At 40.5% G+C, this 18,337-nt stretch overlaps 1 protein-coding gene across 3 annotated transcripts in view; it reads right to left on the bottom strand.

Annotated features, from left to right (window-relative positions):
- The window catches only part of tenm4 (teneurin transmembrane protein 4), a 116,119-nt gene that overhangs the window by 61,842 nt on the left and 35,940 nt on the right, over positions 1-18,337 (bottom strand). Inside the window, exons 5-11 of one of the 3 annotated variants that reach the window (XM_022748912.1) lie at positions 16,688-16,786; positions 15,578-15,813; positions 8,857-9,021; positions 6,628-6,842; positions 5,258-5,468; positions 1,255-1,356; positions 301-495 (exon numbers count right to left, since the gene is read on the bottom strand). In XM_022748912.1, coding sequence (XP_022604633.1) covers positions 301-495; positions 1,255-1,356; positions 5,258-5,468; positions 6,628-6,842; positions 8,857-9,021; positions 15,578-15,813; positions 16,688-16,786 — 1,223 coding nt within the window. Of the gene's footprint in view, positions 1-300; positions 496-1,254; positions 1,357-5,257; positions 5,469-6,627; positions 6,843-8,850; positions 9,022-15,577; positions 15,814-16,687; positions 16,787-18,337 lie in introns of all 3 variants that reach the window. The other 2 variants (XM_022748913.1, XM_022748914.1) reach the window with 2 other exon arrangements.

The raw sequence follows: 18,337 nt of genomic DNA, 5'->3' as shown, positions 1-18,337 counted from the left end.
CAAACTATGAATGGACAGTTTTGACTAAAGTAATGCCTTTTATCCATGATTTATACAGGAAAAGTCACCTAGGATGCATATTTTTAAGTGTTATGGCTATGATGCTCTTCATGGCGGATGTCCTGTCTTTACTGCCATACTGACTGTTAAATAAGCCATACCAACTTAATAGCCATTTCCATTATGAGTATCCTTTTAAAATGTCAAGTGCTAACGAGCTAAGATGGTGGTTAGAGCAGCCATACAAAGCCGAATTTTGTAAGTTTGGGATACATTACCATGACTTATCAAAACAATTACCTTCTTCACAGTTTTCCCCTTTGTAGCCCGGGTTGCAGATGCAGGTTCCCACGATACATGTCCCATGGCTGCTGCATGTGATGTCAATGCACTGGTTGGTGGGAACGTCACATTCAGCGCCCTTCCAGCCGCTGTGACACATGCAGCGACCTTTAAGGTATTGACCATTCCCACTGCACAGCACTGGACAGGCAGCTTTGAAAAGAGCACACAGCATACATCCATTTGAATGGACCCCTCCAACCCTAGCTTCAAAGAATAGCGAGTGTGAGCTAAAGCCTCAATCTGGCAATGAGCCTCTGACCAGAATGATTAAAGGTTTACTTTCCGGTGTACGACATGCAGCACAAATTATTATTATCATTTCACTTTGGCATCCAGTGAAAATGTAACCCAAATTCTAACAAAAGCAAACTAAAAATATCTAATCTCTTCGCAATCGCTGTTGAAAAAATAAATAAAATTAAAAAAAGTTGAACGAAAAGTGTAAAATATGGTGCTGATCAACACATGGATAACAGATGGCAGTATGTGTCAAGATATAACCAAAACAAACACACTAATATCATTTTAACACATTGCCTAAACTTGTTTTTTTGATTTATTTTTAATTTGCCAAAAAAATAAATACAGCCTTGATTTCAATAATCAAAGGAATGAGTCATTACCAGTCCTTCAATCTAAAGCTCTTCTTCTCTATACATTTATTCAAGTGTTCATTTATATGTAACATAATACTCCATTAGGAGCTATAGAGGTAAAAAAAAATGAATCATCTGGAGCAGCAATGCCAGATTTAATAAGAAGGATCTGAAGAACAATTAAAAATAATTGTAAGATTAAAATTCCTTTGTTCTGGTCACGCAGTGAATTGAATTTGGTTAGCACTCTAAAACATTATGTATCTGAATGATGGAGATCAATAAAGTCATTATGACAGAAGGATTGACTCACCTCTCCCACAGTCGGGTCCTTTGAATCCTAAAAAGCAGTGGCATGTTCCAGCAACACAGTCACCGTTCCCAAAGCAGTTACTGGGACAGTCATCAATAGATTCTGCAAGAGGGTAATCAAGAGCGTTTCTGAGTAATGTGGTTTGAAAAACAATTTTTCCTCCCACTCGTTTTCTCCGGGTTGATTATTATTCCTTTGCTAATGACAGTGATAAGCACAGGCTCAAATTCCTGTCAACATTTCTATTTCACTGGAAAACATTTTGAGTGGTACTAATGTTTGGGAGAATTCGCTAAAAGAGTAAACAAGTTCTGATCATCTGGGCTTCTACCAAAAATCACAAAGCAAATAAATTCTTTCTGAATGCACTGCATGTGATATCATACATCATTCAACAAACCTAACTTGACGCTTTTATGGCACACTGCAACCTGGTGATTCAAAGCGTCAGCAACACTGGAACCTAGTTTTCCCCACCGCCATGGGTAATGTTACTGTATCATATTTTCTTCTAGGGTCTGATTTTCAGTCTTCTATTTGTATTCGCAGAAGCAATGAGCAGGCCAGGCATACTACTTTATGTAACTGATTTGTCTATTCATCACTAGGCTACAAGCTGAATTACCTGTGGTCATATATATATATATATATATATATATATTCATATGTAGTGTGCTATTTAATCGCAGACCCCCATGTCATTGAAGAAGAAAAGACGTGGATCTATTGTGTTCTTAACCATTCAACCACTCAAATAAAACCTTAAGAGGTCTGATGTAGAAATATATTTGTAGTGCTTTGGGATTGCATTCAGATCCCTATTTTTTATGTTTCCCAAAATATCACCAATGTTTTTTCCCTTTTTCTAAAAACACTTGCACAGAAATCCATAAAGAGAAGCCACATTTTCAATGGAAGTTATGCTGTATTTGACATAACAATGTTTACATCTTGTACTCTCATTAATTGTGATTTACCTGGACTCTCCAATTGATTGTGTGCTTTATTACTTAATCTTTCTTTGCTTCCTCAAAATTGAGGGCATTTTTGTGTGATACAAACAATAAGCAGAAACATGCATAACGTTCTCCATCATTTCCTCTATTGATCCATCTGACTGAATCTGGTTAAACAATAATTTCTACCACCATGTTCTGACACTTGCTTTTAAATAAGAGTGACCAGTGATGTCTGAGGAGCTCGACAGCAGCAGAATTCTGAAACATGACGCTCACTGAATTAAGCCTGAAATGGTGCTGAAAAATATTCAGTCTTGTCCATTGCCTTCAGGCAGCAGAAGCTCTGAGGCAAAACCTACTGAACAAAGAATCTCTTGTGTTCCACAAAAGGCTAGAAATGTGAGCCATGGATTCAGCTTCCCTTTACTCTGGAGAGTCAATCATCACTGAGGATGCAACGCAAGACAGTGAGAACAGACAGAGAGAGGGAGAGAGAGATAGAGGCAGACCAGAGGTACAGTGAAAAGGGAGAGGCAGTTAGCAGAGAAATGCTGCTGATGTTTTCTCTGCTGCAGGCTTGCCTTTGCCATGTTGGGTTAGTGAAGGGATGCAGGGGAGACTATCCTCCGGCGTGGTGGAGGCAAATCAGCATTTTGGTGGGGTTTTGATGGCTTCCAACAACAACAGCTAACTACAGTGGGAGGCCTGGGCTTTTTCGCTTGGAGCAAGGGAAACCAGCAGTATGTGTGTAGGTGGGGTAGTGGGTAACGGTTAGGAAAATTAGGTGTGGTGTGTGTGCATACACTTGCCATTAGAAATTCCTCCCAGTAGTACAATTATGCAGGAGAGATTCTTGGTGTGAATCTTGCAGCCATGCACATAGGGACGAAAAACCTAAGTGGGGTTGTAATTTAATGTTCGCCTAGCAAGGCACTGAGAGGTCTGACTTAAACTGCATTCCTCTGACATATTAAGCAGGCAGTCATTCGACATTAATGTGCCTCTAATTAAGGTTATCTCATCTTTATCTATCATGGGTATTTCTTTGGTGAACAACAAACTGAACATGTTTAATTGAGTAATCATGAACTGCAGTGCTCCCATTTTGAATGCTGACGCAGTTTAGCAGACTACGCACTCCCCATGTCTATTGCCTGTGTTTCCTCTGAGAGCATGAAGGGGAGGCCATGAATATCTCTTAGCCACACACTCGACATAGGCCAACGCATAAATCATGGATTCAAGCAGAGCTTCATTGAAATTCATTACCCTTCATATCAGGGGAGCTAACTATTGTGCGAGTCTCTCCAGTCGGTGAGGACAGAGTAGCGTGCAGTAGGCAGGTTTAATCAGCGCCTTGCCATGCTCTCAGAGGATGCTCAGCACCTTTGAATGATGGGCGGTTGTGTACAGAGAGTGACTCTGCTATAGAGTGAGACAGGATATAGAGTAAGACATTGGTGCTGGGTCTTTGCTTCTCTTTGCTTTCCTCCCCTGTACAGGCAGCCATGTCTGGGTTGAAGCATGTCTGGCACCAGGCAGCAGGGACAAATGGCTTCATGCTCCAGAGGGCTGTGATACAAAACATTCAGGAGGACACATTTCACATTGCCATGGAGCCCCAGCCAAGTAATGAGGAGTAACCCAGATTAAAGACAGGGACGCTCTATCCCCCAGATGTATTATGGCATGGGTATGTGCAACGAGCAAACATTTCATTTAATACATGTGAAGAGCACAAGGTGCCTCGCTGGCGGTAAAATCAGACATTTTTTTTCCCACCAACACTGTCAGAGGCACTAAAACAATTTTTACTGTTAGTGTCTTATAAACAATGCTGCTTGTGTCTCTCAGTGCGCCTGTTCTGGATATTGTTCACATATATTTCTATACCTGGGCTACTCTATTTGAAGGTCAACTCCATCCCTCCACGGCTCAATACAATTCAGGCAGTTGGTGAGATTCAATTTCTGCTGAAGGGCACTTAACCGGTGACCCATTTTAGAAAGGGCCCCTCTGCCTCCCTCTGAGCTCCTGTGGGCAGATCGGCTCCGATACAAATGAACAGAGGCAGAATTCTAGCTCTGACTAACTCTGCCCCACCCCATCCTATCCTTATTCCCATCCCCATCCGCTGCACAGAATACCTTATGTAGTTGTGTTTTCTCTGATGCAAACCACAGGAGGCCTCCATGCACACCAAGTCAAAAAGAAATAAGTAAACATGCTGCCCTGACTCCCCCTGCTTGTGTCATATCATATATTAAGTATTGAATTACAGCTGTTGTTGGCGCAGCAGGGGGGGGGGCATGGTGCATCTCTTGCCTGTCTCCGCTTGGTGTTACATTGGTGTTGAGGACAGCTTCTCATCGATCTGCTGCCTGGCACAGCCCCTGTCACAGATGGACTCTGGCCCAGGAGCTTTTAATTAAAGAGCATGTGAGAACAGCTCCCAGCTGCCATCCCTGTGAAAGTCGACACCTCGGGCCCTCTCACACCTTGCTTGATACAGCAGTGCTAATCAAAGGCGCTTTAGGGAGAACAAAGAGGAGCGTACAAAACGAAATCACCTTCACAAAGAAAGACGTATGTCGGAAACACAGCCGTGTGCCACACAGAGATAGTCAGAGGAGAGAAATATCTCCACACTTTGATATATGGAAAGTAGATGGAAATTGGAGCAAATCATGATCAAAAATGGCACTAGCAGGAGGGTACAATCATACTTTGAATTGTATGCAAATGGTTCCCAGAAGCTGGACCCCTGATTCGCTCGGAACACTCAGGCTAATGAGGATATTATGATCTCTCAATGCCCTACTCAGGGGCATGGCAGGATAGCACTGATGTCCTGATTTTTGTAATATTCAACTTCACCTTGATTAACCTGCACTTTCCTTGGCTATTGAAATCTGCCAAAAACTATCTCTGACTCATGCCCCGAGTCTGGGCTGTTTGCTGTGGAGTGCTGCTGGTTGGTATTATAGGGATTATATGGATTGCTATTACAGGTTTCAGCAGCAGGTCATGCCCAGGGCGCTCACCTATGGCGGTAGTGAGGAAGGAGACAGTTTCAGTTTCTTTTCCATCGTTGTAGATGGCCAGGTGCCAGATGCCCGAGTCCATGTACTGGATAAAGCCTGTGTCGTGGGTGGTGATGGGCACCAGGCTCCGCTGCATAGCCACAGGCCCCTCCAGACCGTGGATGTCCTGGGCCAGAAGCCGCCGCCCATCCAAAAGCTCCACAAAGTCAAACTGAAGACAGATGCACAGAAAGTGAGAAAGACTGATGGATGGACCGCAGACACACCATTAGAGTGACATGTGAGACTTGAGTGCTTTCAGCCCTCTTTATAGCGGAGCATCATTTGGTCTGCATGAATAACTCATCATTCCAGAGGAGCTTGAGTAAGTCTCGGCACATCGTGGTTGGATAGGCTGTGATAATTTCATAGTCCACATATTTTATATGAAAGCCTGTTTAAAACTATTAAAGTGAAAAAGGGAACCTGGGGTAAAAAAAAAAAAATTTAAAGTTACTGTTTACCAAATAACATCTGCAAACGATTTGCTTCATATCAGTAGTGACTCAATGAATACCAATAAGGCAGCATTTCATTTTCATCTACATAAGGAAGGGAATCTTGACTCATCTGCCACTCTATGTGTAATCCGTCACAGAGCAAAAACTCCACTCTAGATTATTTTCTTTGAAGTAAAAATAGAGGGAAGAGACAAACATGATCTTTTGACCGAGAAATAAATCACACTGGGCATTAATGCAAACAAAAATCATGCTATAAACAATTTGTTGAACTACAGTTACATTTACAGCAGAAATCTAAACTCTGTGAACCAAGCAGCAGGATATGATTAATCACATGATATATCTGATTCTGTGCTGCACATAGATGGGAAATTAGTGTAAAGAAAAATCTCCCGCTCTCGATCCCTGAGCCCTGTATTTTTGTGTGATTCATTGATGATATTGAACCTGAAAGAAATTTGCCATAAATCCTTTCTGCAACAAAGAAAGTGATTCATAATACAATAGAGAGATTTATGAATTGGTTTGTATTCATGACACGTTTCTACATGGTTAGATAGATTTTTTTAAACAGTATCCCAATTTATATTCTGTGGCAGAGGAAGAATGGGAAAAAGAGGCTGAATCCTTAGACTACACAGACATGATTATAAATAGTTTCACACAGAATCACATTTACAATTTACTATTGTCTTTCACAAACAAAACATAATGATTTCTTACAGAAAACATTGAAATACGCCAACTTAAAGCCTCCAAAGCATTTAGATTTCACACTCTGCTTTGACACAAGTAATAAGTGCAACAGAACAAAATAGTTATACTGTGGTAACAAATGAATGAGTGTCTGTAACGAGTATTTCCCACCTGTGTGTGTGATGGAGGTAGGCCTCTCCTTCCATAGATTCCCACTAAGGCATCTTTGCTCAGGGACACATTAAACTTCAGGTACATGGGATGATCAATGAACACCTGGGACCTCCAGAAGATACCAGGAGGAATCTGCTGCGCGACCTTGCGCCCCACGTCAATCTCGCCCATATCTATATAGCTGTCATCTGGGAACAAGCTGTCCAATTTGCCTGCATTGCACACACAAAGTAAATCGGTCATAGAGATCACACCATTAATCCAGCATGTGGAGGGCAGAGTGAGTCTGTCTGCTGAAGCATGATAGTCTGACCATATCACAGATATTCAATCACATCGCTGACAGCCAGAGAAAAAAAATATAATGGATGACCCCTCTGACCACTGCCAGCAATTCCAGAAACAATTCTTGAAGAGGGGAGAGTACAAAAGTAAAAATGATCTGGACATCAGTCTGTAGTTATGTCCTGAAGTGTTTAGTGCCATTTCTTCTGAAATTCAAAAAAAAAAAAAAAAGTCAAGCTCAAAATTAAATGATAAAATATGTTTAGATATTATATCAAAACACTGACATCCCACAATCCATCTATGCTTATTGTGTTAATGTGGCTTGCTCAAACAAGGTGCATGTGTTGTTTTTTTATGATCTGTCTGAACACATTTCATAAATCCTGTTGATCAAGGTAAATAAAAATATGATTTAAAAGACTAAACATATGGTGTGGAAACGGTACCAAAAATACTTGAAAATACAAGTGCTTCAGTACTGCGATGAAATACAGTTATAATTAAAGTAAAAGTAATAAAAGTGAAAATTGTAATTATAGTAGAGAGGGATCTCTAATGCTTGTACCCGCTCAGGTACTAGCACATTCTCTGCCAAAAAATTGCCCATATGCTCCATAATACAACTTATATTGGACTCCGTGGAAATGGCAACATCTGTTTGCCCATGTAGATGAGCTAATTTCAGCAGCGATGTCTACTAAAGCAGACGCCCATACAAACTACCCTCAGGACTTGGTGGCAGACACGGCTTTAGGTTACACGTGGCACGGCAGATGGCAGTCTTCTCAAAAGTCCATCAGTAGCAATGGGTTTTATCAGAGCAGACAGGACACACTCCCCACTCCCAGATCTGGGCTTTACATAATGCTACAGCACACAGGCTCGTTTTCCACATGTTGGGGTGTGTGTGTATTTATGCAGCACATTAATGGTGTACTCATCAGGCTGTTTAAATAAATCATAAGCCGAGGCCGGTGATAATGGGCCTCATGGTTAAATAAATGGTTGTTGTTCTGCAAGCTAAACTACAACATAATGCTTTGATGGAAAGACAAGACTCAGAAAGACAGAACTACGCTGAATTTCTAACCTGTACACATCTGCATCACCTTGATAAAACATCAGATGAAAGCACTGCAGAACGAGACTTATTTAGAAAACTATGACTATTGATTTCCTATCAGCAGCGGCTGCCATGCAGGGTCTAAGCTCAGCTGTCGTCATGCTTGTTGTTAGCTAAACACACCTTCTTCAATGTGGTAAATGACAAAGACAACTCCTGGATTCATCTATATGGTAATGACCCCATCTTCTACCTATTGTAGTCTGCCAGTGGCAAATCACATGGTTAAATCTGGGCCCATTTGTTCGAGGAATGGAACAGAGCAAACTTTCCTCGAGTCGAGCAGTTGGTACCGTGGGGTGAGCACATGCTTTCTTTGGCTGCCAGGAAAGGCAGCCCAGGCTAGGAGATGAAAGGATCACATCCGTTCTGAAGGGGACAGAGTGGCTAATCCCCCTCCAGCCCCTGGATACTCAGTCCCTTAAGCTGTCCCATTTTCTCCCTCCAGGAACAAATAACACTTTCCCACTTACAACAACTTTCATAGGATTACAAAGCAGATCTCTTTGCATACCATGGAGACGAATGAACACAATGTGAAACTGCGTGACAAAATAATAACAAACTTGCTTGAGCTTCAAAATGTCATCTGTAAACTTTAAGATTAGAAAAAAAAAAAAAAAACTTTTTTTCCTTGAGCAGTGTTTTCTGATGTGTATGCAACAGTGTACTACTTTATGCAAATCACCCTGAAAACAAAAATCAACTGCATTTAGTTTGGTATATTTTAGTATTATTTGGGAAAAACAGACTACTTGTATTTAATAAAATAGATTATCCTTAAATTACAAAAGAAAAAAAAAAATTGCACTTACTTTCATCTTTTCCCTTGCGGTCAGGTATTTCCAAGCCTGTGTTGCCAAGTGGTGGCAAACTCAGGTCAGTGGGAAAAGGCAGACCACTTGTATTGTCCTCTGACAGCTGGTACATCTGTCTCTGCATGGGCTGCAGGTGCCAGTTTAATCCAAAAAGGTGCATGACTGAAATATTAAACACATGACAACATCAGAATTATTTTTTATATAGGTAACTTTTAATGCATTTTATCTCAGCAAATAATTATCCTCTATAAATTAAATACAAGGTAACACCCTAAACTTTTTTTTTTTTTTTTCCTTCGGGATAATTATCCAAAGGTGACAGCTGTGACATGGGGAACAGAGAGTAAATTCTAAAGAACAAAGAACAATACGTGGTTTAATGGTTAATGGCATTTTCTTCTAAAGTGCTGAGCAGTACGATCAGAAGATGAATGCTATCCTGACCCCTCGGGACAACATCTGTCTCCCCACACCAGCATTGGCATGAACCATCCCCAGTGCCCTGTCATTTTTCCAACCCCATGCCTTTCACTTCCCCTACTAAACTAAACTAAACTAAACTAGGGGACAAAAGGAAAAAAAAAAAAAAAAACACATCAGCAGGAAGACACCAGGGGTGTTTCAGTGTGAACACAGTGGATGAAGCATGCTTGATATTTTACAAGGTCGACAAAAGAAATGTCCTCTGGAACAATGGCAGTAGAGTGCAGGACAGAGGAGGAGGGGCTGACCATGACAGATCACCAATAAGAGAATGGACAAGACCAGCTTAGCAAGGCAAAAACCACCTTGGAAGTCAACAGTCAGCAGAAAAGGCCCAGAACTCAATATAGCTATTTCATTGGTTTGTTGGTTCTGTTCAGCTCCTCAAGTACACAACCAAGCAATTCAATTATAAAGAGTGAAATTATCTTACGGTTTTAGACCGTAGCTTGGACTAAGACCTATCCAGTCCTTTCAGTGTTGTTTTCTTCAAGTGCGTTTTCATTCTTTTTCTTTTCCTTCATAAGAGCATCAACTAACTCATGTCACCAGCAAGTCTTTCAGTGACTGTTCAAACAGAAAGAATGACTCAATCATTACAGGCACTTAAAGATTAAACATCTTACTATAATACAATTACACAAGCATGATCTATAACAACGGAGGCTGATTGTACAGATACTTTAGGCGTTGTTGTTGCATATATGTATGTGATTCATGTACGTAAACTGAGCCTATTAACAAGTGAACAAAAACAAAAGTCAAATGTACACATTTTGTTAAGCAGTCATCCCACAAGGCTAGAGAGGGTGGTAAGAACACACTGACCATGAGTTCTTAAAATCAAGTTCACCAACAATATAACAAACTCTCAGTGAATCATCTTATCTCAGTCAGGACCTGCTCCATTTCCTGCAGTTTCATGTCTGCGAAGGAAAGCTTTTTTTTCTTCCTTCAGTGTGGCAGCAGACTAGGACTCTACAAGGTGGTGCTCTTTCAAACATTTCCTACAGACTTCAGTTTTAAGTAAAGTTTAAGATTTAAATAAAACAAACCTGTATTATTTTTTGTTAGATGTCATCATAAATTATAAGGATTTTTTTTAGCATATGTTACTTACAAATTGTAGGGCAACTTCTTCATGGAAACACTTGAATAAATGGAGGTGAAAATGGGTTCTCTGTGAATCTTTCAGCAATGTGCAGCGGAAACAGATGCTACTCAGACCAAGGACAGCAAATCTCAGAGGGAAAAAAAGGTCTGGAGGGCACTGATTGATTTGCAGGCTTTAATATTACATCAGACCAATGCCTGGCTCCTACATTTAGATCTCTATAAGAGATGGGCCAAATCTTAAGAGCTCGCTCTTAATAAATCTGTTATTTGTGTACGATATGTTTAAAGAATACTTAATAATACCTAATATTTTCATGATGCACACTAGATAAACATATACGGTGATATGGTTTTGTGATTAAGTAGCAACTATTGTGGTTATCAGCAGAAAATGCAACACAAACATTCCCTAAGATGACGAAAGTTCAACCGCAATACCAGCATCTGTTCTGTGTCCGTCCAGTGCCTCTGGAAGTGACTGTGTCAGTGGAGGACAACCAGTGAAGAAACAGATGGCTTTGTTTGCCATTTCGTAAGCTCCAGAAAAACATTCCTTTTGATTTGTAGCTCTACATCGACTGGCGAAATGGAAAAAGAGTTAGTGTATGTCGCTGGCAGAACCATTGCAAAGTCACCATGCACGGTGTCGTTCCAAGTGTCCTCGTAATCATGTCTTTGTGAGCCTCGCTCTTCATCCCATCCGTCCCTGAGGCCTCTAATGGAAAATGGTTGAAGAGGCCCCCCCCCCCCTCCCATTCTTAAAGATTTACTTCAGCGCCTTCTTGGTATCTATGATATGCAGAGCATTGGACCAGAGCCAGTGAACAGCCTCCTGATTTTGTTTTGCTCACTTTTCAAACTTTGCAAACACTGTGCAATGACACTCAGAAGGCTGCTGCAATTGGCTGCGAAATGAAGACAGGTTGTAGGAATAACAAGGTACTTCTAATGAGATGGCCACTGGCAGAGACATCACTGCCCTGTCAAGAGTACTGCTCTTCGTAGCATCGCCCATTTTGTCCTGAGCACATGTTGTGCCCTCCTTTCGCTTATCTCTTGGCAGGAAGTTGGGTCACGCCATGTGCCAATTAGGGAACAGAGGTACTGTAGTAGAAGACTTCTCAGCCAATCTGAGGAAGTCAGCGCTTATTGCTGTGGGTCATCTGCCAGCATTCCTGTGCTTCTATCCTCTGATCTGAAGAGCACTTTCTAACTAGTGCACACTTCAAGGGAAGCTATGATGAGTAGAACCTTTTTTCTTATCTTAGTGGTCAAAATCATCAAATACTGTGAGTGTCTAAAAAAAGCAAACTATGAGGAGGTATTTCAAAAAAAAAAAGACAGCACAGAACAGTCTCATAAGCCTTGGTGTGAAAAATGTTTTAACCATATGGCTAATTAATCTATTTAAAAAACAATACAAAAATAAAAACGTAAATGATCCTAAATAAATTGCCAGTCTATGGTTTAATTCACCAATTTCTGCATTATCATATTGTGATGATATTCATTTGAACACTATTTCAAATATCCAGTTATAAAGTTAAAGCCACATTTCTGCCTAGAGCCACATCGTTCATCCCTGACATGTTGTATTTATTCAAAACAAAGCACTGTAAAAGGCTGAAGTAAATATATCACTGAATGATATGAAATGTGAGATTCAGATGTCAACACTTAGAACTGTAGACTTCTCAGTGTATCGCCACGATCTTTAGCAATCACCATGTCTGGGTTTGAGCTATAGTATTTTCTTCCTTCAGAAGAGTAGAATGTTTGCAACATCCAGACTGGGAAGAATTTAATTTAAAAAATTTGAAAATTCTATGTAAAAAAAAAAAAGATAGAAGTTTAACCAGTTAATAGCTCTCATTTAATTTATGCTTCAGCTGAAATGTTCATTTTTTGTGTATAAACAAACAAGCTTTTCATTCTTGTCATCACTGTGTCTGTAATTTGGGTGGTATGATGCATCCGAGAGTACTTCTTTCCCTGAAGTGAGGACTGGCTGATTAAAAAAATACTAATAACAATAATAATAATAATAAAAAGAAACGATCAAACAAAATTGAAAGGCATATAGGTGAGCATGTAATAGAATGGCATGTTTTTAATTTGCCTGTGCAGCTTGAGAATCAGTTCAGTGCAGCCTGAAGATCAGTGCCACCAGAGTGACATTTGTGATAAGGTGATAAGTGGATGTTTGTTTCAACTGATGTTTGCCAGTTACATAAAGGTACATGTTGTTTTGCCTCCATACAGAACATACAATGTTATGTTGGCACATTTGTAAGACAAACAGTTGTTCTGACAGAAAATATTAGCCTGCGAAAATATTATTGTAACCTAGCAGACCTAGCTATGGGTATGTAGCCTGAATGTAACGTTTGCAATAAACACTGAGAACCGTATTGTGGGATTAAATTGGATAAAAATGGGAGATGGGAGAAAAAAGGCTTCCTTGTTACCAATAAAAAGAAGTACCTGCATGAATAGACTAAGTTTTTTTTTTTTTTTTACTTTAATGATTGTTGGTCTTTCGATAGTAAAATATAAGACTGATTTAGCATTCATAATAAAAGCAGTGGAATATTTCCCTAAAACTTCCATGAGCATTTTTTTTTCATTTAGATTAAACACCAGTGTCGATGTCACACAGGAATAATGAAAAGTCAAATCAAACAAAACAATATTATTTTTAAGAGCTTAAAGATGGACAAAGAGACAAAATCTGTATTGCAGGGAGGCTTTCCTCTCTGATAATGCAGTGAAAAATTTTCTGGGGCCCAACATCTTTGTCCTTGGCTAGCTACCCAGGGTGAATGGTAGTGAACACAGGAGGATACTGATGACCTTAAAACATATGACAAATGTGGTAATGAGCGAGCAACCATGGAGAAAATGGTGCCATCTTTAACCCGCCGACCTTTTTGGATCTGAAAATGTGTTGATTTACAAAGCTGCGACAAAATAAAAACATGCTACAAGTCAAAACATCTGTCATGAGGCATAATTGGGTTCATTAGACATCTCACCCAGAGTTCCCAATTACAGGCCTCAATAATTAATTGCACTTCAAATTAAATGTATTTTCTCATCAGCCTTTAATTAAATATGGCCCTCCTTCTTGATTGGAAATTCCGATCTTAGGATGAGGCTTGGTCTTCAACATGTTTACTTGTGGTGCATCGGGAGATGGTCTGAGTTTTGCAGAGTATAATTACACAGCCTGATTAAGCACTATCAGGCTGATGGTGCTCTCTGGCTTTTGGCCAGGTCACAAGCAGTAAACAGGAGACACATACTGTATCTCTACTTCTACAGCCAAACCCCATGGCTGATGCCAAAAACAAGCCAAAGCAGAACTTGCTCACACCCACTATCATTGATTTAAAATTGCTGGATACGTAGATAATCGAGTGCCATTCTGAATTTCAAATGAAACCATTTAAAAGGCTCTGGTGACAAAAAAAAAAAAGAAAGAATAATCAGATTTTAGTTCGTTTTGCCTCAAGGAGAAACAGAAACGATAGCTTCCCTGATTGTATAATACATATCTATAACAAACGTCCTCAATGAAGAATTCATTTATCTCCCTGATGAAGGCCATCATAAGGATCTGGCTGTTCTTTCATTGACTTCATACAAATGAACTGCAATGTTCTCAACATCCCTCTATGTGAGAAACTATTTCTTTTTCTGTGCGAGACTGAATTCAAAAGTGAACCCATTTATATGTTAAACAGGTATCCACAGCCAATCAGATGTATATTATATGGTAAAATATATTAAATAGAAGTGTGTATCAACTCCTTTGTTACAATGGACCAGCTGGAACTTTTATTACTTGAATAAAAATGATACTGCTAGCTTTTCAAGCACATCACCACATCCTTGGAACTGTCTGCCAACTGAGGCAACAGAGATATTCAACAATTTAAATCCAGAGCTTAAACCACTCATACCTGTTTGACATTACATTTTGAGAAGCTTTACCCGTCTTCTCTCCCCTCACAGCACTGCAGTAACCCTGTGTCCCATGTGTCATCCCTCCCATCTATTCTGGTCTTGCTCATCATATCCTCATCCCCAACCTTAGCCAGTTTCATTGCACTACTTCAATCAACATGTGGTGTCTTTAAGTCACCCAAACTTGTTAGTATGTGACCTTAACTGCCCAGAAACCAACCTCAGCAGCCACACTATTAAATTACTGTTGATGCAGCACTCCCTTGTATCTCCTTTTGGTTTAAAATAATAACAACAAATATTTTCCTTTCCTTTTATGGATTTAACAATAGTGACTCAACCTCTAGCCAGTTAAAATGCTGGGAACACCAGTTTCAAACACCAGGTTTTGGGAAGATTTGTTATGAAGAACAGGCCAGACAGACAATCAATATAAAATCCATGTAAGAACACAGAGTTGGTTTACTATCTGACCTATGGTGAATATGAAGTAACAACATCATTGCAATTACTTGAAGAATCCACTTACATGTTCTTTTAAATTCTATTTTCAGTGGCTTCATAAACTGCTTTCTCTGACAATTTACTAACATGTTGTGTCAACAGTCCTGTATAAACCAGTCTCTTATTTATAATACACAGAATAAATAAGAGACACTATTATCAGGTAGGAATATCATTCCCTTTGAGAATGAAATCATTCAGAAAGCGCAGATCTGATTTAATAGTATGATTCAGATATCATAGCTGATAGTCCTTACCCAGCTGAGACCTGGGTATCTCCAATCAAATGAGATGAATACTTGAAATGTGCAGTCTTCTCATGTGATGTCTTTTTAATTCCTTCCCTATCTGACCTATTCACAACTGGATCGCCCATCTGTGCAGATTCAGTCGAGCCAATCTATGAATGATAATGTTATTTTGGACAAGGAGGGCGAGGAGTCAATCTGTGAGACCATATATAACTGTGCTCATATAGGGAGAGCAGAGCAGATTCAACACTACTGAAACAGATGACAGAGGGAACACAATAGAGGACGGACTCATCCCGTGTCTGCAGTTAAGTGAGGGGTGAGGGGTGAGGCTGGAGGCGGATAGGTAGAGGTGCCCATTCTGGTGTGTGGGAGCATCAGAGGTGACTCACCAATAAAGTAGGCTAACAGGAACAGCAGTGTTACTGAGATGAGAATGGCACTGAGAGCAGCACACTTCCAGTTGCAGTGCTTATAGGGTTTCTTCAGGCTGAAGGCAGGGCGGGAGAAGGTGTTTCGAGGCAGAGGGCGTGGCGGCGGCGAGTACACCGTGCTGGAGGTCAAAGGGTATCCTGGTGATGTTGTGCAATACATTGGTGATGTCCCACCTGGTTTGAACAGGAAGTGCCTGGAAAAAAAAAAAACACATTTTCTTCTTAGTCTTAACAGAAGAACCCATTTCTCAGGGATCACAATATTGTAGATTACTGTCTATCCGAGTGCAGTCCCTTCAGCTGGTAGATTAGCAAGAACAATTAGACACTAGATTTTGCCCAGTCGATACTGTGAATCAATATCAAATCTAATTTATAGGACTAGTGACCGCAGCTGGCTCTTGTTTATGTATTCACACCAGCCCAGTGAAGAGTGACTCCCCGTGACTATGTGTCAAGGCTGTCCAGGGGAGAGTTACAGTATATGAGGCTGCAGTATGGAATTGAGCAGATTTATCTGTCCTTGAAGAACATGGCTGGCTATCTCAGAAAACATGTGTAGAGCTGCATGTCCAAGTGCATATGATCAGCCCATCAGCGAGTCGGTGGCAACGGCTCTGTTGTCAAGGCCGTTCCACTGACAAGTTTACAAGAAGCTCTCGAGCGACAGTGACATGAACGTGATTGAATGTCACATTACAATGTATGATGTGGAAAGTCACCGAGACCATATTTTATTTATAAATATCAGGACAAATCGCTGACATATCCTATTCTAGTGACAAGAGATAACATGGGCAAGTGTGTTTCATAAAGCGGTCATGTTTAACATTAAATCAAAAACAACAGAATCCAACAATGTGACTTAATGCAAATTGTTAGTTGTATTAAACGGGGATGAAACAAACAGGGCAAAGATTCTCGCACTGCGGGAGACATACACTGATGATTGACAGCATTTCAAAACGGAGGATGTTTGATGGGAAAATAGCGCAGGCATCACAATTGTTTTCATGGCAAAGCAGATTGTAACAGTAGTGCGAGCCAGATAGCAAACATGCAACATACCCGTCGTTGTACGAGGCATCATGGCGTGCTGATGCCAGAATGTCCATCTCAATGAGGTTGTCCTGTAAAGTCTCTAGGAATGTCTGCTTTGCTATGTTTCTACACACAGGTGGAAAGATGGATATGAAGCTGGTGTGAGATGTGCGTGCAAGGAAAACACAGAAATGCCAATACAGTACGTGATCACCAAGCAACAACAACTGACAAATGGAGATCAAGACGGACAGCGTGGGGGAAAAAGAAACCAAGGCCCTTATGGAACTACTTCTACAAAGGTGTGAGACAAATAACATCTAGCTCTCTTATTCCCCTCATTTGGGCACTGCCATACCTTGTTTTGTACGAGCCCTGCCCTTCTCTGCAAGCGTCTTGCTCCTCTCTGATAAACATTAGAGTATTCTGGCTCCTTTAAGGGTTGTGATTGGAAGAAAACAATGCATCACTTACAAATAAGAAGCTTAAGGTATCTAACACTTAGTTCAGACAAAACACTTTTAATATCTCAATTTCATTTTCAATCAAAAAACGAACTTGTCACCAAAACTTTCATAGTTTTTACACTGGATAGTAACTTTAAGTACAGCTGCTTTTCATCGAACGGTTGCAACACTCCAAAAAACACATTTTCAGTTCAATTCTAAAGTTTCTAAAGGCACATGTCTCATTTCTCTCATAATGCACTCCTCCCTGTGAGAGCTCTGGTTCCATAAGGAAATACTGCTGCAATGCAATGGAGAAAAATGAACTGTCCACATGCAATGGGCAGGCTGAACATGTTCAGTGTTACAAGAGAAAAGCCTTGTTTTTGATCCCTGCCCCTCTGAGGCCAGTAGTGAAGTCTATTGATGGCCTCTCAAACTTGTGTTCTGGAGAAGAACGCAACTTTTAATGAAGATAGAGAGAGAGAGAGAGAGAGAGAGAGAGAGAGAGAGAGAGAGAGAGAGAGAGAGAGAGACGCCTGGCTGAAACTCTAAAGAAAGTGGTGAGGCTGGATAGGGCCAGCCAACTACTGGCATCTCTCCAGTGGCAGAGCAGAGTAAGACCCACCAGTGCAGAATTTATCAGGGCCATTAAATTTCACAAAAGTGAAGAGAGAGGGCCATTGAAATACTATTAACTAAGTAAAAGTGACATTTAATATTTCAGGGTCCATGTGGATGTTACTAATGGTTTCAATTTCATTATTGGAACTTTAGTGGTTGATCTTTTTTCAAGGCGACAGGTCATAGAGAATACATATGTGGCTTTAGCAGAACTATTGCCTGTTGCAGATCCACTCCCCTCACCATCTGTTTTCTGCTCCACGGGGAATACCTGTGCAGGATTAACTTTAGAGCTGGATGATGCATAATCAGTCATTATAGCACTAACTGTCCTTCTACCATCTGAAATTGATGCTCATTTTCCTGTTGACTGAACCGTCGCACAAAAAAACTGCAGGAAGAGACAGTGAGTCTGTTCACGGACGGTTGTTTAGCCATGCCAAATAAACTATTAGCTATTCTGCTGTCAACAGCAACTTCATTTCTGGCAGAATGTTTAATATACACACTATAGGCCATTGGTGCCCAAAGAAGGTGCCGCAGCAGCATGGGGTGCCTTGAGGATGGCCCAAGGGTACTATAAGGTTTATCATATCACTGTTTTTTG

Source organism: Seriola dumerili, unplaced genomic scaffold, assembly GCF_002260705.1.
Source record: "Seriola dumerili isolate Sdu_G_001 unplaced genomic scaffold, Sdu_1.0 BDQW01000134.1, whole genome shotgun sequence".
Lineage (NCBI taxonomy): Eukaryota > Metazoa > Chordata > Actinopteri > Carangiformes > Carangidae > Seriola > Seriola dumerili.
The sequence above is the reverse complement of the archived record's forward strand: the minus strand, read 5'-3'. Positions and strand labels throughout refer to the sequence as shown.